The following is a 22844-nucleotide window of genomic DNA, read 5'->3' as shown; positions in this document are numbered from 1 at the left end:
CAGTCTTTCTGAAGGAAGAACAGTGGAGATCTTTTGTAGGGTTGCCACCTGCCCCATGGGCTGTGTCTGCCCTGCTCAACCTGCACCAGGTCTGCAGGCCCTGCTGTGCCACAGAGCACTCTGGTGTTACTGTGCTGAAATTCAGGAACCTACATTTTTTTCTTAGCCCAACATGACAGAAATATTATTTTTAATACTGTAAAAGGCAAAGGAGACATTACAGAAAGGGAGGGAGAGGGGCTAGAAGGAGTCACTGCTCTCTGCTTAGAGAGATTTGTTTTGCCCAGTGTTTTCTGTCTTGATTTAATAGTGAGTTGACTCTTTCCAGCAACTAGGCAGGGGAGGAGGGACGGAATATGTTCCCAGTCTTTGGCCAAGAGCGTCCCAGAGCGTCCCGGGCATGACCTCCTCAATGTTTGTTTTTCTTTGCCTATAATGACCCAGATGCTGGGACTTGAGACTCGGGCCCTCCTGGCCTGTTGAACATTTGCCCCTTCCAGTGACTGCACGTGATGGTCTCGGGAATCAGGCTGGGAACAGTACCTGGAACTGTTTTCGTCTCCAGCGGATTGTTCTGTCCGATTGCATTCCAGGAAACCAAAACCCGTGAGAAAAATCCCGGGAGCGCACTGCCACCCAGTGGGGATGGAGACAGGGATGGGCTCCGGACTCTTCTTGCGTTCAGCAATGGGAAGAGGAAAAGGCCTTTCAGGCAGAACAGCCCCAGAGCACAAGAAAAGGGAAACCAGGTTTTAGTCTGCTTTATTAGAAAACCAGATTAGCGTTCATTCACATTTGCAGCCTGTGCAGTCTCTGTCTTGGGAATGACAGCAAGGTTTGCAAACTGAGGTGGATTTTTTTTTTGGTCACCCAGAACTGAAAAGCCAATTAAGTATCTTCAAGCAAACAAACAAAAAACCAAACAAACACACAAACCGGTTCAAACTTAATCTAATGCGCCAACCTCTGGAAGAAAAGCACAGCTTTGGAGGAAACAATGCTTCACCAAAGGTACAAATCTGTCATTCTAAAAAGCATCTTCTCTTTTACACTAGGTGCAGCAAATCCAACACAATAAATAGTTGAAGAAACACTGGGACCAGGCTGAGCCAGTTCAAGCACATTTCAGGGTAGATATAGCTGGGAAGTAAATTTCCCACCTACACATCACATTTCTTCACCTGACTGGAGGTATCGTGTTGGCAGGAGTAAACTACAGCTGGTCCCTGGTTTTTCTGTGGGGGGAAGGAATTAAGATAATTTAAGGATGTACTGTACAGAGGAAATGCAAGGGCTGAGCAAATATACAGACACTCCCCAGAGGGCTTGTGGAGGTGTTTCCCCCCCACTGCTCCCTGCAGCTAAAAGCCATCCTCACTGCAGTCTGTGCCACGGAGCCACCGGGTTTCTTTGCAGTTCTCCTGCGGTCAGACAGAAACTGCCCCGGGCACAATCTTACGGATGTGTGTGTAAGACTTCCTGAGGGTAACACTGCCGTGGTGAGACACCCCCCGGGGCAGGACACACTCTTCTGTCAGCTTCTGAGTTTCAGGGTCCCAGCAGAGCACTGTTGCAATGACTTCGTTCTTTTCATCTCGGCCCCCGGTGATAAACAGCTTGTTGTTGCAAGGAGAAATCCCACAACTGGCTCTCTCGTGGGTGAACTGAGTCACCAGGCACCATGTGTCTTCCTGGGGGCTGTAGGAGTACAGGGCTTTCATTGCTCCACCTGCAGAGGAAATAGATATTTGCACTAGCCATTCCTGTAAGGGATTTTAATTAAACCATCCACTTGAACAGGGCTCTGTTTCTGGCATTCCTGAGAATGATTTCTGCCCCAAAGCCAAGAAAAAACAAGGTCACAGGATACTTTATTGTTTTGAAAGCCTGATCCACAGAAGGCCACTTATTGTTCATAAGGCTGTGGATTTTAAGGCCAGAACAAACTGCTGTGATCATTCAGTGTGACCACAGTGCACTTAGAAACAGACTTTTCTCATACCTGGGGCTTCAGCTAAGGACACAGTTTCAGAAAAGTACAATCTTGTTTAAAAAGCTTAGACTATGAAGGACCAGGTGTGGGAAGCCATCACTGTGAGAAATGGGTACAGGATTTTTTCACTGACTCCTCTTAACGTCAGTGTCCATCTGTCCATCAAAACTCCTACCTGGAGGGTTTTTTCCTTGTTTAGGGGTTTGTCAGACTGATCCAGTAATCTTCTTATGCGTTTGTTAAACAGAGTGACCTTCAGTTTCTCTATGTTTCCCAAATTCTTGAAAGTTTTTGTGCTTCCTTTTCAGTTTCACAGGGTCCTTTTCTCTCATAAAAATGATCAATACCTTAACTCTCCAGAAAGGCTGTGGAAATATATTCCCTCCTGAGACTACCAACAGTGAAATGGTTCTTATTCTGAAATTTGTAGGGACTGGATGTGTCTTCTGTAGTAGCTGTACAGCATTACAAAATTGTTAAGTTGGAAGGGACCTCTGGAGATCATCCAGTCCAACTTCCCTGCCAAGGAAGGGTCACCTGGAGCAGGTGACACAGGAACACAGCCAGGTGGGTTTGGAATGTCTGCAGAGAGGGAGACTCCACGACCTCCCTGGGCAGCTGTTCCGATGTTCTGCCACCCTGCATGGAAAGAAGTCCCTCCTCACGTTGAGGTGCAACCTGTTGTGTTTTAGTTTATGGCCACTGTTTGGTTGCTGGGCACCACTGAAAAGAAGCCTTGAAGCCACGGTCTTACTGAGAAGGTGCGACAATGCCAGGGATCCTCCCTGCTGCCAAAATGAGCATTGATCTATTGTAGTTACAAAAAATGCTGGGTCTGACAATGCTAGTCCAGTATTTGAGGGGTGATCAAGACATCGTGAGGTGACTTAAACAAGTTTTGTTTCCCACTTGGAACAGACTGAAAACATGTTGTTAGTGATAGTGATTCATCTGGCGGTAATTCATCGATCTGGGTAATTTGGTTGTTTTGGATGCAGTAACCAAATGATCTTTTATCTTTTAAACTTCAGGTGGGGCTGATTTCTATCTGATTGAACTATATTTGGTTCTCAGATAGGTAAACAACAGGTTTACTGGTGGATGTCCCTGTCTTTGAGGGGCTGAGTGAATGTAACTGGAATATCATGTCCGTTTTTATCAGGAGTTGTATCAGCCAGCCCATAAGTCATGTACCTTCTCTCTCTGTCATTCTGGACAAACAGGGTGAGGCCAAACCCTGTGCTGAGGAGAAACATGAGGTATTTATGTACATAAAAGGTGTAGGTGTGTATGTATATATGTATATTTATATGTATGCAGATTATAAATCTCCCTTCAGAGCACCATTTGTTTTTGGTGACTACTCCAGCTCTGTGCCAGCCCTCAGAACTGTGTTGATCACACTGCAAGTGAGAAACTTCCTGCACCAAGGCTGAGAGAAGGAGGGGGAACTTTTCAGAGCTCCTATTTGGGAAACAAATGTTCTGCTTTCCTTCTTTTGGATTTTCCAGCACCATCTGGAGATGTGTGCGGATATCATAGTTCAGCTCACCACCAACAAACTCTTGTTCTTCCATCTTTGCATCCAGTTCTGCCAACTGACTGAATTAACCCCGAATGCAGTTTAGTGAGGAGTTCTGGGTCTTTGGGTATCAGTGGCTCTGCTCCCATGACTTCTTCCAGTACTCTTATCCCTGCATAAATCCTGCCCGCAGTGGGCTGTGTAATGCTGCTGGAGAGGAGAGGGGGCATGATGGAGCCATAATGCTGCCCTTGCTACTGTGAACACACCTCTGGATGGCTTTAAGCTGTCTCTGGGCTAGCTCCAGCTTTCCACCTGCCACACTGACAAGCGTTTTGACCTGGTGACTCTTTCCTCCCATATGTGAAGGTGCTGGATTCCCATCCCTCGCCAAGCTCAATGGGAAGAGCCACCTGACTACTTGATTATACTCCACAGGGTTTGTGGGTAAAGCTAAGAGACAGAAGGGAGCCCTGCTGTGTCCGGACCAAGAGAGCCATTGGTGCTTCACTTACCCACCACGTAAATGTGGTCACGGAAGCTGGCGGCGTTGATGCACTTGGCTTCCACTGGCATTGGCGCCCTCAGGCTCCACGTGTTGGTCCCAGGGTCGTAGCACTGGGTCTTGTCAGTCGCCAGCTTCCCGTTGGGCCCTCCCCCGATCACATAGAGCCTCTTCTTGTAGCTTGCTGCTGCAAAGGAGCTCACGTTGACCACGAGGGGAGCGGCCTGGGGACCATAAACATCGTTAGTAACCATCTGAAGGAGTCAGGGTGACGTCTGTGGGGTGTAAGCCTGTGGAATTTTAAGTCAGACATCCCTTTCATGATATCCCTTCTTAAGCAGGGATCAGAAGATGACGTTTCCAGGGATAAGGTAGAAGCATTCAACTTTTTTTTTAAGACCCTTAAAAAATATACTCAGTTCAAACGCTGAAATTAAAATTACACAATCCACAATTGAAAAGCCAGGAGATCAGAAAAGTCAGAAATGCCCCAGATCTCCTTCACATACTTAAGTGCATTGAAAAAAAAAAAATTTGTTCATACTGATCTTTCTACTTACAGATGTGATTGTTGGATTCTTCCACATTGCCCTGTGTAATCTAGAAACTGGGGTTTGTATCTGCTGTTATAATGCCTAGTTTCATTACTGTCATGGATTAATTGGCTGCCTAATTCTCTCCTCTCGTTGCTTGAAGTACGTTAATAGAACCGTTGTTTTTTTTCCTGTTGACCTTGAAACCTGTACTTTCATCTTAAATGTGCCATATATAATGCACAGGTTGATATACACATTTTATATACGTGATGTAACAGAGAGTAGTTTTCAGCCTGTGCTCTGGTTCATGTGTACTGTTCTCATGCTCACTGATTTATGGACTACTGGCTTTAAAAGCCAACAAAGAAAAGTTAGGCATTAGATGTCTCACAGGCAACAATTGACCAGTGATCTAGGGATTTTTACTTCTGAAGGATATGCATTTCTATTGAAAAATATTTAGGGTTTTTACAGACCAGAAATACTTAAAAGAATTGTACAAGGTCATTTCTGTGATTCCAAACCCAAACATTTTCTGATTAAAATGTTCCAAATGAGTAAAATGTTATGTGATGCAGCATCTTACCTCTGACCAGCAGTTATGGAAGGGATCATAAGCTTCCATGCTGTTGATTCTCTGCATGCCATCAAAGCCACCAATGACATACACTTTGCCACCCAGCACTGCCATTTTATGCCTCCATCGCCCAATATTTAGATACTCAATTTGTATCCATTTGTTGATGGAGGCGTTGTATTTCCAGACATCATGCTTTGTTTCCTTGCCACCTGCAGTGTACATGACACATGTAAATATGACAGAATAGCTTGCATTTACTCAAAATCTCCAACATGTTTAAATTTAAATATGTTGTCCCACAACAGAAAGTAAGTAATTTTTACTTATTATTAACTTCTTAATTACCTGCACCAATGACCTGGCCTGTTATAGCAGAAGAAAATTTCTGCATTTAGTTTACTTAATGGTAAAGGAAACTGTGAATAATTTCCACAGCCAAATGTTCAGTAAAGGTAAATCACTGTTCCTCACTTTACCAGACCACAACCACTTTCATTTCAGAACCAACCACACAGGGCGTGGTGATAGGCAGGAGATTTCTGTGCACCACCAGGGCTTTGCAGCAAAGGGACGAATAAACAAACATGATTTGCACAGGATAGGGGAGGATGCTGCAGATGGTTGTGCCAAATCCCTCAAAGACAGCCCACTTTGTGCTGGGTGGATCCAGCCAACCTCGTGGTTTGCATCCTAAAGCAAAAGACCTGACTGAACTCCTACCAACAGTAGACCTGCATGACCTGTTGGAAGTTCTACTGTTCAACTATAGGACCATATGGCTGCGATCTCATTTTTGTATCTCTCCTTCTGGTCTCTTTCTGTACAGAGTTGGATTTGTTTCATATTTATAGCTCAGAGATCAGAACTGGACCCTGCAAACTCATTCTAGAGCTGACTTGCAAGTGAATGTTTCCTCGTGCTAAAGCAGAGAGCAGTGTTTTAAACAAGCACTTTTGTTTGCCTACAGTTTCTGGTGTAACTGTAATACAAACGGATCTAGCTAAGCCTGAAACCACATTTACAGACTGAGTAGCTTATTCCATCATCTGCAACCTGATTAAACATTTGCTTCTCTGGTGAATATACTGAAAAGAGAATTCATATTCTATTGAGAAACTGTCTGCCTTCATTGGTATTCTGTACTGCAGCCAGATCACTGCAAACTGATGGAGCCTATCTCTGGGCCAAATAGCAGATTGAATGGGAGATAATTAGCATGCTAGAAAGAGTCGTTTGTAATGCTTTTGTCTCAGTATTTTTCACATGTATGTGTTGAATTTTATTTGCACTCAAATAGCTGAAGTGGCTGAAGGGCCTGAATGCAGCATTCATGGGTACAATGGGGCTGAGAGACTGCAGGTGTTCCCCTTACTCTCCCTAGAAATTTCCCTTTGACTCGTGCTCTTGCACAGGCTGAAACTCTGGTAGGACCCTGAGCTGCACCAGTGAGTGAATTTACTGCACATCAGGGGACAGGGAGAGACTTTTGAGAGAACTGGAGGTTTATTTTGTTTCTGTTCTTTCTCTAGACAATAGTTCTTTCTAATTTGAGGAGAAATTGTAACTAAATTAGTAGAAGTAACAGAATCGTGAATGATAATTCATGTCATTTTTAGTCATGCTACAAATGTAGAATTTCAGGTCATCCAGTCAAAGCATTTAAACTGTTTGGGGGAAATCAGGATCTTGTGGAAAGGAATTTCCTATTGTTCAGATGCTAAAAGGGCAGGGAAGACTCCAGACCATACCAAGACACCAAGGGAAATGAGCACATGGGAGGGGAGATCAAGTTAGGAAAGATGCAAGTGAAGTTAGAGAAGCAGCAAGTTACAAGAGGTAAAAGAAAACAAGGGTAGAAGGACATGCGGGAGGGACCAAATGGGAAGGGTAAAAAGGAGAAAGACAAAGAGGGAATGGAGAGAGAGAGTCAAAGATATGAAATTAAGCAGAGAAGGAGGAAGGAGAACTTGTGAGAATAAAAGCAAAGAGAAAGGCAGCTTAGACTCCCCACAGCACGGAATATGTTAGCCTGGCCTAGAGGGAGCCTGGATAGACCATAAAGAAAAGTGGAGAAGATACACTGGAAAAGATGTCAGGAATAAAAGGATGCAAAAAGCATGTAACCTTTAAAAAGAGGAAATGGTAGGAGATTAAAGGCAAATGGAAAAGAGACCTCTCAACTCAAGGGTATGGAAGTGTGAGGGATGTTCTCTAGTTGGGATGTTTGACTTAGGTTTCTCTCTATAGCTAACCTTTAACAGAGGGACTGATCCCAGAATAAAAAGAAATTCTCTATAGTGGGCTGAAAGGAAAAACCTCTTTTATTTTTAACTAGGGAAGGAATAATCTAATTAGTATCCCAGGATAAAAAATTAATAAACTTTAAATTGGAATGAAGTATCAAAAATTTGTGGATTTACAAAAGAAGGAAGTGATGGAAGGCTGTGGACTCACTATTTATACCTAACAAAAGCATTCAGATTTTGGCCCTCACTCCTCCATTCTACTCTTCTGTTTTAAGGGAGTGTAGAATTCAGTAGTTGAATTTGCAGGAAGAAAGGTATCCTACCCGTGGAGGCCCTGCTCTGTAAAGTGACAGTGATGGAAAGCATGCTGTCACTTTTCCTCTGGATAGCAGAACAAGATCATCAGGCTTGTTTTTGACAGCCCATCAAAACCAGCTGTCAAACTGACTAGCAAGCTTGAGTTTAACATTTTTGATTGTCAAAGTAAGATCTCTGTAGCTCCAGGATCAAACCTCTGTGTGGAGCTCAACTATATTGGTGGGGGAAGTTAAATAGGGCTTTGCTTATGCAGGTGAAGCTGCAAATGGACACATCACAGAGGGTGTTGGAGCAATTCTTCTTCATTTTATGTTTGGTAAACTGTTCCCCAGAGCCCTTTTGTGACCACGGTCACTGAGAGGTCAGGGTCACTGAGTGTGTAGGGTGCTGCTTCACCAGTACCCATGCATATAGATTAATATTGCTTAAAAAGCAATCCTGTGCTAAAATCAGAGCTAGGCAGTGTCCTCACACACATTCAGTGCTCTCTGGAGCCTGTTCAAAGCCAAAGCATTTGGAATACCTGTAGTGCTTAATTATCCTAAAGCTGCCTCGAGCATGGTCTCCATAAAGGCTGGAAATAATTGTGAGAACCCTCTGCTCCCCTCTTGCACTCCCATTGTCTTGTTCCTTACCCGATATGTAGACTTCATTTTTTAGGGTAATGCATGCAAACTCCACCCATTTTTTATTCTCATTCTCCGGCTCCTGCTCTGTGATTGGTAATTTTGCTACTTCCAGGCGGCTTCGCCTCAAAGGATCCAGGCAAGTCACTTCTGCTACAAACTTCTCATCTTTTGTACAGCCCCCTATGATCATAAACACCTCAGACTGGAACTCGTGCATCCTGGGCTTGGTCCTTTCTGTAATAATCTAAACGCAAGTGAGACAGAGTGAGTACACAGGGCACTTGAACCTACAATTACAGAAAGGTCTCGTGACCTTTTTTCTGATTACCTGTTCTGCAAATCACAACAAGTTTACATCAGCTCAACCAATTATCCAGTGCCTTCTAAGCAGAAGTCCTGGAAAGCATCCTAGAAGCTTTCAGTAGAAGTTGCTGTACCCTTCTTTCATCAGGATTTTTCCAAGTCTGGACTTAGTTGCTTTTGCCTATCGACTAGGATCCTTTCAGATCCTTTTGGGAATTTCCAGGGTGGCACCAAGAGGTATGAAGGTGAGTAGTGGTGCCAAGGCTGGGTGCATGGCTGGCAGCTGAAAAGGACAGGTTTTGTTTGCACTGATAGAGTGAGGGCAAGGTAGGAGGGCCCCAAGGTTTGTGTGTGCCCTGGGGAGCTTGGAGAGAGTGAAGCTGCAGTCAGTGCTGCCAGAAAACAAGTGCTCTCATTATTAGTCCTGAAGAGCTATGTTAGAGTGTCAAAGCAAAGACAGTTCTCAACTGTGGAGAGTTTTTTTTTTAATTATTTGTTCCTTTGTGTATAAGCTTTCATTTCAAGCCAAAATTAGAAGATTTACTTAAAACCAGCACCAGGATCTGAAACATGGTTAGGTCTAATTTACTGCCTGCCAGCTCGGTTTGTTGACCAGGCCTTTGTTTCAGGGGCACTGGAAAAAGTCACTTCCCAGGTAGATGTTCACCAGGAGCAAAGAATGCAGAGGGTGCTTGGAAACTTGTGTTCTGCTTGGAGGAAATACTGGCAAGCAAGACCTACAGGTTAAATGCTGTGCCAGGAGGCAGCTTGCTTAAAGTTCTACTTCTCATTCTACTTTTAACATGCTTCTATAAATTGGCGTAATTTATCTACATTTAAAAATATTATTTACACAGATGTGAATCTTATATTTTAACTATGTTGAGAGAATTATTAGGTACATTTTTTTAAAACATCTGTCCCAGAACTTGCCAGGTTTCAGGGCTCTGTTCTAACCTGTCTGCCACCATGGCCAGGCATCAGCCAGCCTGGGGAAGGGCAGCTGGCAGCGCTGCCTCTGACGGCTGGCCCTTTGAAGATGAGTGCAATGAGTGTTCAGCCCAGGGCAACATTCCCTTTATCTATCCCACGTGGACCTGACAGCACTGCTGAGTGGGACAAGGCTTCCTCGAGGAGTTCCCCCCAGACGGGCTGGCACTGCCCCAGGTCACCCTGTACTGTCTTACGCAGTCACTGGCACAAAAAGCACTTGGTGTCTCCCCCCATGCCAGTGACACATCCACTGTTATTGATGGGTCCACAACGTGCTCCTGAGGCCTCCTGCCCTCCTCTGACTCTCTGACTGAGGAGGCATACACATTTCTTCACACACTCACATACTTTGCTCCTGTTGTGAAATCCGACCTTTTGGTTGCCCTCCTCTCTACCCCATGTTCTGGCAAGGAAATGTGACTGATACCTAACTTTGCAAAGAGGACAGGCAATCGAAGAACTGTAGATCCATCACAGCCTGCCTTGAGCAGGCAGGACAGGATTCAACTGGGTGTCAGGATGAACCTGTGTCTTTGGGTGCAGGGAACTCTGCAAATGCCACATAGGCAGACCTCTCCTCTGGAAGAGACCATATTCTCCACAGGAGATTGTCTCTTTAGGAAACATTTTCTCCCACAAATTACAGGTGGACATGTTACATATTCACATTTGAAAGAATCACTACAGATTGTGGCACAGTTTAGTGGGAAAATTATTCTTCTTTTCTTAGGCTTGAAGCAACAGCTGAGAGGGTGAGGTGCCAGGAGTAACTAGGGAAGTCACCTGGGGTCTTTGTTTAGCTGAGTAAGAGTGTGTATGAAGGGTCAAGCTCAGATGTTCATACACAGGAAGATGTAAACTGTTTTAAAAAAACCCTCCAAAAGCTTCTAAACTCTCTAAGCCAGCAGGATGAATTGTGAGGCCCATCTTGACTCTTCAGTAGCACCAGTTAGTGAAACTTCAGTGCAAGTACCTTTTTCTGCCCCATGGTACTGCTCCTTCCAATAGGATTTCTGAGCTGAACCATGAGACACTTAGAAAGAGTGGCCAATACCTTCCTGTTTCACTCACCTCATTGCCTGACAGGTGGTACATTCTTGCTTCCTGGAGCAAAGGAAAGACATCTGGACACTGTCTAATGAGCTGATCGGCTTCAACAGTCTCCACGAAGTACCAAGGGTCCAGCAGAGGCAGCCGGACGTTCTCCAGCACGTACGGCAGGAGGGAAAACCTTTCCGACTCCTTGTAGCGCACCCAGTTCATCACAGTCTCGAACACCTGCGCCTCCTCCGTGACGTACAGGTCATCGCTCTTGAGTGTGCTGCACAGGATGTCGGCCGGCAGCTCCAGGAACTCCTCGTAGTTCAGGACCTGGGTGAAGTTCTGGATGATGTAGTTCTGCACTTGTTGTTTCAGGCTGTGCAGGGAGTGGGCATCAGCCAGCCTCAGGATGCCAACGCAGTTCTCCGGCTGGAGGGCCTCGGTGAGGAAACTGGCACAAGCATCCACCATGCGAAGGAACTGGGGGCAGAAAAAGCATGTTTTAGCCCAGAGTGGTTACTGCCTGGCTGTATCAATGGAAAGCTATGGAGTTCAGGGCTGGATCCCAACCACTCATGCTCTCTATACAGAGAAGAGCTGAGAGAGACAAGAATTAGGCCATGTGAGGCCAGGTATCTCCCAGAGTGTCTGCAGTCTGAAATGAGAATGTCTTCCTCCCTCTGTTTTTTCTCCCTCTGCATCCATATTGCTCCTTTTTCCTCTTGCAGGGTGCAGAGGATGTGTGACAGTCATGAATTTTATTTGTTTCACAAGGGGGTTTTCTAATTTTCCCTTTCCCTCCAGGAGATCTCAAAGCACTGGCAATCCTGGAGTTACAAAGCACAGATAAGGTCCCCAGGCTTCCAGTGTCCTTACCCTGCTTCATTTGCAGACCTGCTTTATCAGCTTAGACCAACTAGAACGGAGTCTGTTTGTGGAGTGCAGGTGGCTCCACTGTCTGCATTTATGTTCCCACCATCAAAACTCCAAATGTGTCTGAGGTCTTGTGAGAGTGGTGCAAAATGAGTGCTGAGGTCTGGGAGATTTGGACCAGAGTGCTACCCCCAAAGAGGGCATGGGCAGCTGTCCTGAACTGGGGTCAGAGGCAGGAAGAGATTGGCCATCAGCAATTCTTTGAGTTGCCTGACAGCCAGGGTTGTCTGGCAAGAGTCTTGTTGAGGGGGGCCCTTTGGAGGTTCTAGTGAACTTTGTTTTCCTTGTCATCACCACTGGCTGAGAAAATACGATGTGCATTTTACACAGAATGTGTTTAATGGAAGATCTGGCTGTGTTTGCATTCAGTGGGGCAGCACAACCACTCTCATGAATTTCCTTAGCACAAAACCCCACCTGAGGGTCCCAAATGTGCAGATCCTGGGCCACAGATGTCTGTGGGGCATTTGCCATGAACTGTGATCTGAGCTGGATTGCTGGCTGTTAATCAGGAATTGGGAAACAGTTTTGGGTAGAACTGATAAGTTATAGTCCTTCATCCTGGGTTTTCCATCACCTCTGTGATACCAGATATGGATGCAGCACCAGTACTTCGTGCTGGTTTTGTCAGTGAACAGTGCAAACAGCAAATACAGAAAGATGGGTCAGAGCTGATGCTGTGTGTTGCCATCTGTGCTTTTTGGGTCTTCTTTCCATCCAGTGTCAGCAAGCAAATTACTTTAACTCATTCTGTCTCACTGGGGAAAATTGCACAACAGTAACTTAGGGACAAAGAGGAAGCGAAACATTTTTGAGCACTGTAGTATTTAGATTTGTTTCAATAATTAGAGTAGAATCTTCCAGACCCGTCTGTGTCGTGTTGACACATTTAGACTGTTTATCAGAGCTGAGTGATCGCAGACGCCGTGTACAGTCTGCCTGGTTCCTGTTTTACATTTAGATGTGGTCAAGAGTTTAGAGAAATGCAACTGACTGATGAGCAGGGGTATGTGGGGTCTCAGAACGTGTTGCTGCTGTTGTGATATAAATACGCTGGTGGCACGCGGTGGCACCGCGGTGGAGCTCAGTGAGCCCTCAGTGCCTGCCACATTCACCTTGCCCGTTCTCTGGCCTAGCACAAGGCAGGCACTTTGAACTCACCAGTGCCCTTCCCTGAGGATCTGCCACCAGGTAATCCTCAGGCCTGAGGCAGGTTAAGCATTAGCCCTATTAAGCTTATTAGGCGTAAGCATTAAAGGTTGTCAGTAATGAGACACAAAGAAAACAAACCTAGGATTTGCCAAGGTCACTCATCAAGTCATCTACAGCTCTGGGAATAGACCCCAAAACAATGTTCTCACCAGCCCACAGCAAACCACTGTAGAGTGCTCTAATTATTTATACACGGCTCGTTAAGAGCCATGCCCAGGAGGTGACACCAGAGGGTTTTCTCCTGGGAGGAGCACACTGGTCCAACGGCCAGCAGGCCCCACTAACCACACTGGGGAGCTGCTTGTGGCCAGGCAAATGCAGAACTGTGAAGTGTGGGTGTGAGAAACAGCCACGCTGAGGACTTAACCAGGGAGGTTGGGCTGTTTGGGAGCATGTCAAGGCAGGACTTTCTGTGGCTGCTGCTCCTCATCTCTGTGCTGCACTGTCTCCCCACCACTCCTTTCATTTAAAGAAAAAATTCCCCCCAAAACTCCCCCAAAACTTGCTGGGCATACGTCAGTCAGTCCCAGGAGAGCAGGTGACTCAAGAGAGCACCAGAAGGAAGACATCTCTAAGCCTCTGCTTCGTCTGCTCTGATTAGTCTGGCAGAGCTCTGAATTTTCTTTTTGCCCTCTGCGAGTACCCCTCCTAATGCCACCCCAGGCACTTGAAAAGCCCTGTTCCCTGGGAACAGTTTCTTTAATAAGTGAGTCTTTCTCCTAATACCCATTTGAATCCAGGTTCTTACATGCTAGAGACATCCCATATGCTTACTTGGCCTCTACTTGGCCTTCTCTCTGAATAATGGAATTTATTCTCCCCATTTAAGTCCTTGCTTGTCCCAGCTTTGATTCAATGGTCTAGTGTAAGCAGTGCCAGCAGCCCTGCCTCCTGCTAGAACCCCTAGAAAGGGAAGGGAACGGTGGCTAAAAGGGCTCTTATTCATAATCCCTCTCTGTATGCAGGACACTTTGGGGTCAGATCCTGCCCCCTGCAGCTGCGGGGCCCCGAACAGCCGCTCTGCTGTGGCTGCAGGGACAGCCCGTCCCAGCTCAGCAGTGACACCTGAGCCATCCAGGCTGGAGGTGCACAGCCACCCTGGCTGACAGCTTTCTGAGCCTGGAGCCCATCTCCCACCTGGAGCTGCCCCCAAGCCCTTCCTTAGCAAGTCGTACCCCCTGGCCTGGCAGGGCCAGCACTGCACGGTGGCTGTGCTGCTGCTGGCACTGTCCTGGGACAGCCACCCTGACCGGCTGCAGGGTCAGATATTCATAAGGTGCTTTCCTTAGAGTGTCTTGTTCATAGAAAGTGGATTGACAGAGGGATGAGAGGTGCTTTGGGAGTCAGTAAGGCCATCAGGCACGTGAGGCCGGTGGTGCTTCAGCTGTGCCCTGAGGGCAGAGCAGACCTGCTCTGCTTAGATGAGGGAGTTCCAGGACATCCTCCACTCTTCCCTCTGCATATGGCATTTCCATGGCAGTGGGCATCACAGCCCTTGGCAACAATACTGTTTCTTTTTCATCTGTTCAGGAGCTTGCTTCCCTCCCACCACCTCTTTGCTTCCACAACAGCAGCTGATGTGGCCCCTCACCCAAACCCTGCTGAGGAATGGGGTAACACAGAGGTTCCTGCAGGGGAAGGAGGGGTGCAGACAGGTCTGAAGGTTGATGTTGAGTTATGGTGGGGGAAGCAGAGCCTCTGCTATGGCCCTGAGAAGCAGCTGAGACCTTGGCCCTACCCAGAGGTGAAAGGACGAGCAGCTCTGCAGGCAGTTGTGGGTGGCAGAGGGTGTTGGGCTGATCCAGGGTGGGCACCAGCCTTGCAAGCACAGTGGCTGAGCAGCCACCAGCCCACACAGAGGAGGTGACTACTGAACTCGTGTTGCAACTATGCTTTGGGTGGAAAAAATCTGTCTGGGTCACTTGAGGGTGAGGCTTAGCTGTTCAGCAGCTCCCTGTTCCAAACCCTTCACCTGCTTCCCCCAGGAGGAAAGCGTACTGCAGCAGGGATATCTGCTCTCCCCAAATAGCCTTCCCCCCTTCCTGCTGTCAGCTCTGACTGCATTTGGTCAAAGCTTATTGAAAGGGGGTAAGGGAAAGAATCATTACATAAAGCTTTTTCAAAAATAATTTCTAGAGAAAAGAGGATTATCTATATTGGAATATCTATATTGAAATATCTGAACTGTGCAAGTTATTTCTTCTTTGGTTCATTGCCAAGTCTGTGAAATTAAAAAGAGGCACTACCACAAATTGTTGCTAGTCAGATAAAAGGGTTCTATTTGGAATTTGGATTTCTCACGTGTCATTAATTGGAAAGAATTTCCCCAAAAAAATGTGACAATAAATTGCATAAATAACCTTCTCAGTTGTTGATATACAGAAATGAAACATTTAATTCTTTCAACTCACTCTTTGTTCTTCAGCAAAAATGGCAGAGACAAGCTAGCAGAACACAAGTTCTGCCAGCTTGATTTAGTAGATTACTAAAGATTTAGTAGTTACTAAATCTTTTTTTACACAAATGAAAAAACACATTTTCAGCCCAAACCCTCTTATTTATTACATGAGGTTTTAAGGCCTTATAAATCTTGACAGTATCCGAGATGATTGCAGTAAGATTTGGGATTGCTGTTTTTAGCTGAGCATTCCTGGTTTTCTATTTTTTTCTAGTTTACACTCCTTACTTATGGTACCCTAAGGATTTTATCATTACTCTAACAGGGTTTCATAGTTTTCTTAAAGCACTAGCCTTGTGAATCAAATTTACTCTAAATTTTAATGAAAAGTAGGTAAGAGAAATGAGAAAACGTAAGTTCATGCTTTTGATAGTTTCAGAAGAAAAAAAAGACAAACACAAAAAACTGAGGAATGATCCTAAGGAAAAAGGGTTCAGAAGAAAACCAAAAACAAGACAGAAAAGTGTTCTGAAAATGAACCAAAAGTAACCATTGAATGCTACCAGTTGGCAGTGTTGGTCTGCTGAAAGCATCAGTGAGTTACTGCACTGTGGGCCCAGGCGACGTTAGAGCTGCACCACCTTTGCCAAGTTACCTTGGGGAGCACTTTGGGATGACTTTCCCTTCTCTCCCCACAGCAAGTACCAGCTCCCATTACCCCAAAGGCCACAGGTTCATTGCACAGAATCCTAGAATCATTTAGGTTGGAAAAGACCTCTAAGATCATCGAGTTCAAACATTAACCCTCTGCCAAGTGCACCACCAAACCCTGTCCACAAATACCACATCTACACATCCTTGAAATCCCTCCAGGGGTGGTGACTCCACCACTGCCCTGGGCAGCCTGTACCAGTGCTTGAGAACTCTTTCAGCCAAGAAATTTTTCTTAGCATCCAATCTAAACCTCTCCTGGTGCAACTCAAGATAATATCCTCTTGTGCTATCACTCTTTGCCTGGGAGAAGAGACTGACTCCACCAGGCTACAACCTTCTTTCAGGTATTTGTAGAGAGCGATAAGGTCCCCCTGAGCCTCCTTTTCTCCAAACTGAACACCCCCCAGCTCCCTCAGCCACTCCTCATATGACTTGTGCTCTAGAAAGAAGAGTTCTAGAATTCCAGAGCAAAATTCCCCTGTCAGATTCAAGAATCTGAAGTCCATAACGAACCACGATGATTTATGGAGTTGGATGTTTCTTGCCTTCCTTAATGAGAGGACTGGACACACACACACACATTGGCACTGGGCACGTTCTGTTGGTTACAATTTGTTGGCAATTTGCAGCGTGGGACCAGGGACTGCAATTTGTTAGACCTCGCAGGTGATTTACAGGACACGTGAATACCTCGTGGACCACAGGCTGAGTAATACCACTCAAGTCTGGCTTCCCACAAGTCCCAGGTAATGACTAAAAGCCTTTACATCACGAGTTCACCAAGGAGGATGCTAACTTTGGCTGGGCAAGCCTCCATCCCGAGGCAGTGGAGAGGGAGAGGCAAAGTTACCTTCCTGCTCTGGGCCAGCCATGCCAGCCACTGCCCACTAACTCTTCTGGGCTGGAGGGTGACCTGAACCTTGGGGAGCACGGGAAGCAGCACGTGGGAACAGCTCTTGAAGGCAGAGCCTGGCTCTTGGCCAGTTTGCATGGCACCCAGCACAGCAGCATTCCAGCACGTGGCTGGCTGCCACTGCCACTTTTTACCACAGTGAAGTAAATATGAAGCAAAAACCCCACGAAATCAGAGAAGTTTGCAGTGTGTTAAGCAGGGTAAGACGTGGTGTTGCCAGAGCAGCAAGACTGGATCAGTGCATTTGAGTTCTCTGTACCTGAAAGAGGCTGGCGGCTTCCAAGACTTTCTGTACGTTTTGCTTTGTGATGAGCATCTTGCTGGTGTAGGTGTAGTCCAAGAGTATATTCATGGTTTCTGCATCAACTCCTTTAAGTATGATCTTCTCTTCATATTTCTCTCTTAAATCATTGCAGAACATGGCCCTGAAAAGAAAGACATTTATCTTTTACTGCTTCCCAACCAGGATGAGGCATTCTAAAAACATTTGGTTATAAAGATTTCAACACAGAATGCTCTGATTGCTTCATACTTTATGCAATTATTGCATAGAAAACAAGGAAAATCTTTTTGTTGCTTTCATACCTCTGTACCTGTGAGTTTGATAAGGGTTACACACGTGATGGGTACCTCCAAGCTGGACTCTACAGTAGCCCTAGGGCTCCATGGCCAAAAAGGCAGCTGGGACCTTCCTCGTGCCTGGAATGATGCTGTGGAACAGTTGGGATGTCTCACCTGCTGGCTTCTTACAGACTCTTTCTGTTCCTAGTACAGGTCCAGCTCATTAAGCCCCTGGCATTTTCCATACTTCATTAACACTTGGATTTTTTCCCAATTAAGAGGCTGACTTTTCCTCTGCTAAATTTTGGAAACTTCTGGTAGGATTGTAGAGTTGGTACCTCTTGACTAGAGAAGCACTTGAAGAATCATGAATTGGAACTGCTGTTAGCCAGAAAGTGCAGTGATTTCATGCACGCTGAGGCCACCTCTTCTTTGGTGGATAATCCTGCATTTGAAAGGTGACCACCTTTGGCTCGAGTCAGACTTCATGTGGGAATCAGAAACTCTCCAAGAGCTGTTTAAATCCACTTTGCATTGTGGCAGCTGCACAGCAAACACACAGGTCTTCCTCTGCATTTTCAACTCATAGTTTTTTACTTTTACTTAGGATTTTGATCAGTCCAATCTTGTTCACTGCACTCAGAGAATGAGGTGTCACATTGTTTGGAATCTGGCTCAACACATCAGAATTGTGTGAGGCCACTTGTAACTGCGTTGGTGAAAAACATGTGCAGATCCAAAGTGCAATTAGAAGTGCTCTTTACCCTGCATACCCTTCTTTATTAGTCATGTACAATGTTGACAGGACAGTGTAACCTGGAAATGGCTGGAGGTCCCAACCCAAAGGCCATGCTTTTCTTGTAAAAGCAGTGCCAGAATAAAGCTGTCTGATTGACACATCATACTGGAACCAAGATGTAAACAGGTTTTATTGCAAAGCAGTTAGGCATGGTGAATGGCAAATGGATGGAAGATACCAGCTGCTACTTGCCATAAGAATTACCTGTTCCTTACCTCAGCAGAAATTTTATTGCAAGGTCTTAGATATCTCAGTGTATAAAACTGCCTTTTGGATGAAGAGACCTAACATTTGAGCAGGAAACTTGGGCAGAGAAGTTACCTGTCGGAAAAGTTATTCAGCCAAAATTCCCATTTTCCCTCCACCCGTCTAAGCTCTTTAGAGATCTTTGGTTGACTGCTCTGCCCCATGGTCCAGGTTCTGCTGCCACTGAGAGCAGAGTATTTCTAAGGCATTAAGACAAAAAGCTCCTTAACTTCAGTGACCACGAGACTGGGATTCACTTTGCTTCTCTCCCTCTGGCAGTGTGGAGTGGTGTATGTGGGAGGCATGTGGGCAGGTGGCCATTTGAAAGCCGCAGTCCTCAGTAGCCACTTCTCCCTGGGATGGGGGTTTCAGCACAGAGAGGGAGGTCTGCCCAGAACAGCCGTTCAGTGGCGTGGGATTGACGGGTGCCGGATGCTTCATCTGAGCGAGAAACGGGCCGGTGTAGGACGCAGGTGTTGTCTGCTCTTCTTCCTTTCATCTCTTAAACTGGTGGTGACTCCAGTCTTGTATTTAACCACCCCTGTCGGGGAGGTGAGAGTCTCACTGCCATCCCGACGACCCAGAGCATTTGATGGGATCAGCTTGAGATCCCCAGTGCCTGTGCAAGGCTGCTCAGAAACCAGCCTGGGGATTCTGGTGGTGGCTTCACACAGGGATCTGCTCAAAGTGCTGTCACCTCTCTGCACCCTAATCTTTGAAATGGTGTTAGAGCTCCCATCCACTCCCAGTTTCATGGGGTGTGGACTCCTGTAACAGGGCTGCAACCTGCAGAAATCACACACCTGGAGCACCCTGCTCTTCCATCAGTACTCCTCTCTAGAATGTGGCAGGGCTGAAAAGGGCAGTGCTACACAGAAGAGCTGATCCTGTGACCTTCCTTCTGCTAAAATGGAGTGATCCTCATTCCCATCCTGACCAGAGGGAACACCCAACACCACTCAGGCTGATCAGGCTGAGCTTCTCTCCTAGGGATTAAAATGCTACTTCTGAACCTTTCTGTACTTACCCTCAGGAGGCTCTAAATCCTTCAGATGTGGCTACTAATTTCACTGTTTCCCCAGTTCTTGTCCCAGTGTAATTCCAAACTACACCTTTGAATCAACATGTACTCTAAGAAATGCACATGAAGTAAGGGTCCAGCACCAAATTTAGAAGCCTAAAAATGGGTAAATTTAGAAAAAACAGGGAGAATTCTCAACAAAATCAGTGGAGGATTGTAGTTTATGAAGTGCTTCTTAAGCATCCACCCACTCTAGAGTGCTTGTGCTTGGACTTATGAACCCGACTTCAAACAACCACTTTGGATTCTGAGGGTGCTCTGGAAAATATTACTTCAACCTCTCCCAGCCCCATTCTCCCATTACCCTGTGCATTGCAGGAGTGAAAAACTACTGCTCCACCCTGGTCAGCTCATGTTTCTTTTCTCTGCTTTATTACCATCCTCAAGTCAAACGGAGAGTTAATGCTTTTATGCCTACAGATGCAGGACATGTCGCAGGAACCAGCGTATCTACTCTCAAGCAGTGCTGAAGAAAGGACTGGAGGTTGTCAGCTTGGTTTAACTGTCTCAGCCAGCTGCTGGGCATTGCCAGCGCTGTGGCACCCAGCGCTCAGGAAGGGGGTTGTGCAACTTGCTGTTGCAGGGGAATGAAGCCCATGACTCACTGGGTCCCTTTGCTTTGCTCTTGTGCGTGGCTGTTAGGGGCTCTGCAATGGCACAGAAAGTACTCACAGGAATAGCGGGATTAAAGAATTCCTTCCTTCTTTGGGACCACGCAGCTCCCAGTGAGTTACAGCAAGATGAATGAAGCTCAGTTCCCTGCAGACTTGTGTCCTCTTTTCCCTCTTCACAGTAAACTCAGCTTCCCCTTCCTGAGCCCTCCGTTCTCCCTGGTTATCCCTCTCTCGCACATCGTGTGTCCCTCCCAGGAAGCTCAGCTCTCTGTCTGGCAGAGCAGGGGCAGCGTGTGCTTGGCTGGTTCAGATCGCTGTGTGTGTTGGCTGTCCAGGACACTGTGCTACTTGCCCAGCAGGGCCCCCTGGGGTCCCAGGGCCAGCACCTTTCTTCTCCCAGCTGCAGGTTTCTGTCAAACTTGTGTGAACTTCAGTTGTGAGATTTCCATCCTCAGCCAAACGTGATTGAAACTGACCCAGAGAGTGGTGACAAGAGGCACTGACAGTGATGTAACAAATCTCGACTCTGTGGGAGGCCAGGCCAAACAGAAGCACCCAGGGGGGCAGACCCTACACACTTGTGCAATTACCTTGGGATGAGATCACCTCCAGCCAGGTATCCCACGTCACTCCAAAGGACAGGCTGTATCTCAGGGCTTGGTGGAAAACCGGCCAACAACTGTTATCATAAAACTATCATTTACCTGTGAAGTCCTTCTGATTGCAGCACTTTTGCTCATAATGGAATTGTGGGTTTTTATCAAAGTATCATTATGATAATTCTGATTTTAATTGTATGTCTGCTCTCCTTTCTGCACACAATGCTGGCAAGAAATATTTGGGCATCACTGCTTTTAGTTGTACATCTTCTCATATGAAATAAATGTAGTTTCTCTGTAGAAATAATACCTGTTTCCAAATATTCACAGACATAATCTCTCTTCTAGATTATAAAACCAGAACTGTTCTTTCAGGCACTACCAGCAAAGCTTACCAGACTCCATTAAAATTAGCTTTCTGCTCATGTCACAAGTGGTCACAGGTTCTTTTTTTCTCGTGTTTCCTCTGTAGCTATTCAGTCATCTGACCACTTTAGCAGTAAAAGAAAGACAGAAAAAAAATCCCAGCCATGCAAATGTGATTGTTTAAATGAGAATGGAAAATCTGTGCTAAAACCGATACCGAGTTCCTCTGTGTGTCTAAAATTTGTCCTTGCTGGCCAGTTGTCTCACATAAAATAACTACTGTAGTGAAAGAATGAAAAATTCAAGAGGACCAGAAGGACAGAGTGAAATGGTAAAATTGCTTTCAAAGAAATATTTCCCATTGCAATTGGTTTTCAGTAACCCTAGGACAGAGGGAAAATTCCCTCTCTTTCCTCCCTAACAATTTTGTGCAATATATATTCTTACCCCTCAATGGTAATAAAAAATTAGCAAGTTCCACAAACCCACTCCTATTTCAATAAAAATGCCCTGTGATCTGAATGGATGTTCCTCTTTGCCCAAATCCCAAAAGGACAATACAAGAGGCTAAAGATATTTGGCTAAAACACCCTTTTCTCACCCACTTGTCTGCCAACTTTCTCCTTTTTTATTGTTGCGTGCTGGTATTGGATCTCCAGCAAATCCACAACCTGGCACCTGCCTTATTTAAGTCTCCAAGCTTAAAAAATGAGCTGAAAGATGCAAGGAATTAGAGGCTCGCTGCAAATTTGCAGAGCTTAGCACCCAGTTTACGCTCCTTGGAGAGCGACAGTTCAAGTCTAAGAAGCGAAGTAAGTTTAGTGGGTACATTTGTGACAAGCCTTACCTGAAATAATTGCTTGCTGCAGCAAGGACCACGCGGTGACAGGAGAATTCCCTGCTGTCCACGCACAGGATGACATCCGTCAGGGAATTTTCAAGCCGAAGGTTCTCCAGGCCGTTTTGGAGCACCAGAGAGAGACCCGTATCATCAAACTTGACCCTTTCACTGCTCGAGACTTCCACCAGGTCCCCCATTTTCGTCGAGCACTCATTGTCCAAAGAGATCTCGGGCTCCTCAGAGCTCTTCTCCAGCGTGTCCCCCATTTTCTGGCCAGCCCCGTCTCATTCTGTTGGTGCTTCGATCTAAAAAGGGCTCCCAAGCTTCAGACGAATCACACTGCAGAAGTTGGGCGGATTTCCTGTCCAGAGGTCTCTGCTTATCTATAGCTGTCACACACACATAACAGGAAGCCTTGCACTTTCTCATCCTGTTAACACAAACAAAGGGTGGCTTTTTTTCATTGATTTTCAGGCAGTATCAACGTGTTTAGAAAGGACTTAAGATGCCTCTGCATGTGAGAAGATTACAAGTGACAGGGAAGGCCTGCTTCCCACCCTCAAGCCAGGCCCTCACTGTTATCTGGGTCTGCTGGTTGTGGTGATAGGTGCACCATATGCCTAACCAAGTCACTCCTGGTGGGCTGGGCTGCTGAGGGAAAGAGGATAATATTTTAAATTTCTTTTTCCAGGTTTGTGATAATTAATCACTGAGCTGGTTTGGGCTTTGTTTCTGGTTTTTGCTAATACACTCACATATTCAGAAAGCCCTCCAAGTGGCTGTTTCTGTCCCTCACGACGTGTTAGCTGGCAAACATTGGATGGCTTTTCTTTAAGGCTAAATGGGTGTAACTCTGTCCAGGACAGGGAGCAGCATCGAAGATCTTGCAGCTGATGGTCTT

General features: G+C 46.0%; 1 protein-coding gene across 1 annotated transcript; it reads right to left on the bottom strand.

The window, feature by feature from the left end:
- Positions 1-746: 746 nt before the first annotated feature.
- On the bottom strand, positions 747-22304 carry KLHL6 (kelch like family member 6). The gene is made up of 7 exons (XM_050308581.1): positions 21950-22304; positions 17096-17261; positions 10697-11146; positions 8336-8573; positions 5143-5345; positions 4031-4244; positions 747-1729 (listed from the first exon to the last, which is right to left on the bottom strand). The coding sequence occupies exons 1-7, from the start codon at positions 22207-22209 to the stop codon at positions 1428-1430; spliced, it is 1833 nt and encodes a 610-aa protein (XP_050164538.1). The 5' UTR covers positions 22210-22304; the 3' UTR covers positions 747-1427.
- Positions 22305-22844: the final 540 nt, after the last annotated feature.

Source organism: Myiozetetes cayanensis, unplaced genomic scaffold (genome assembly GCF_022539395.1).
Source record: "Myiozetetes cayanensis isolate MyiCay16 unplaced genomic scaffold, myiCay2020 scf13, whole genome shotgun sequence".
In the NCBI taxonomy this organism is placed as follows: Eukaryota; Metazoa; Chordata; class Aves; order Passeriformes; family Tyrannidae; genus Myiozetetes; species Myiozetetes cayanensis.
Note: the sequence above shows the minus strand (reverse complement) of the source record. Positions and strands in the feature narration are given on the sequence as shown.

Excerpts from the sequence above, each read along its gene's own strand:
- KLHL6 (XM_050308581.1), bottom strand. The coding sequence starts at position 22,209 with ATGGGGGACACGCTGGAGAAGAGCTCTGAGGAGCCCGAGATCTCTTTG. Across the intron at positions 17,262-21,949 it reads GCAGCAAGCAATTATTTCAG|GGCCATGTTCTGCAATGATT; the intron begins GTAAGGCTTGTC and ends CTTTCTTTTCAG. Across the intron at positions 1,730-4,030 it reads TGACCACATTTACGTGGTGG|GTGGAGCAATGAAAGCCCTG; the intron begins GTAAGTGAAGCA and ends TTTCCTCTGCAG.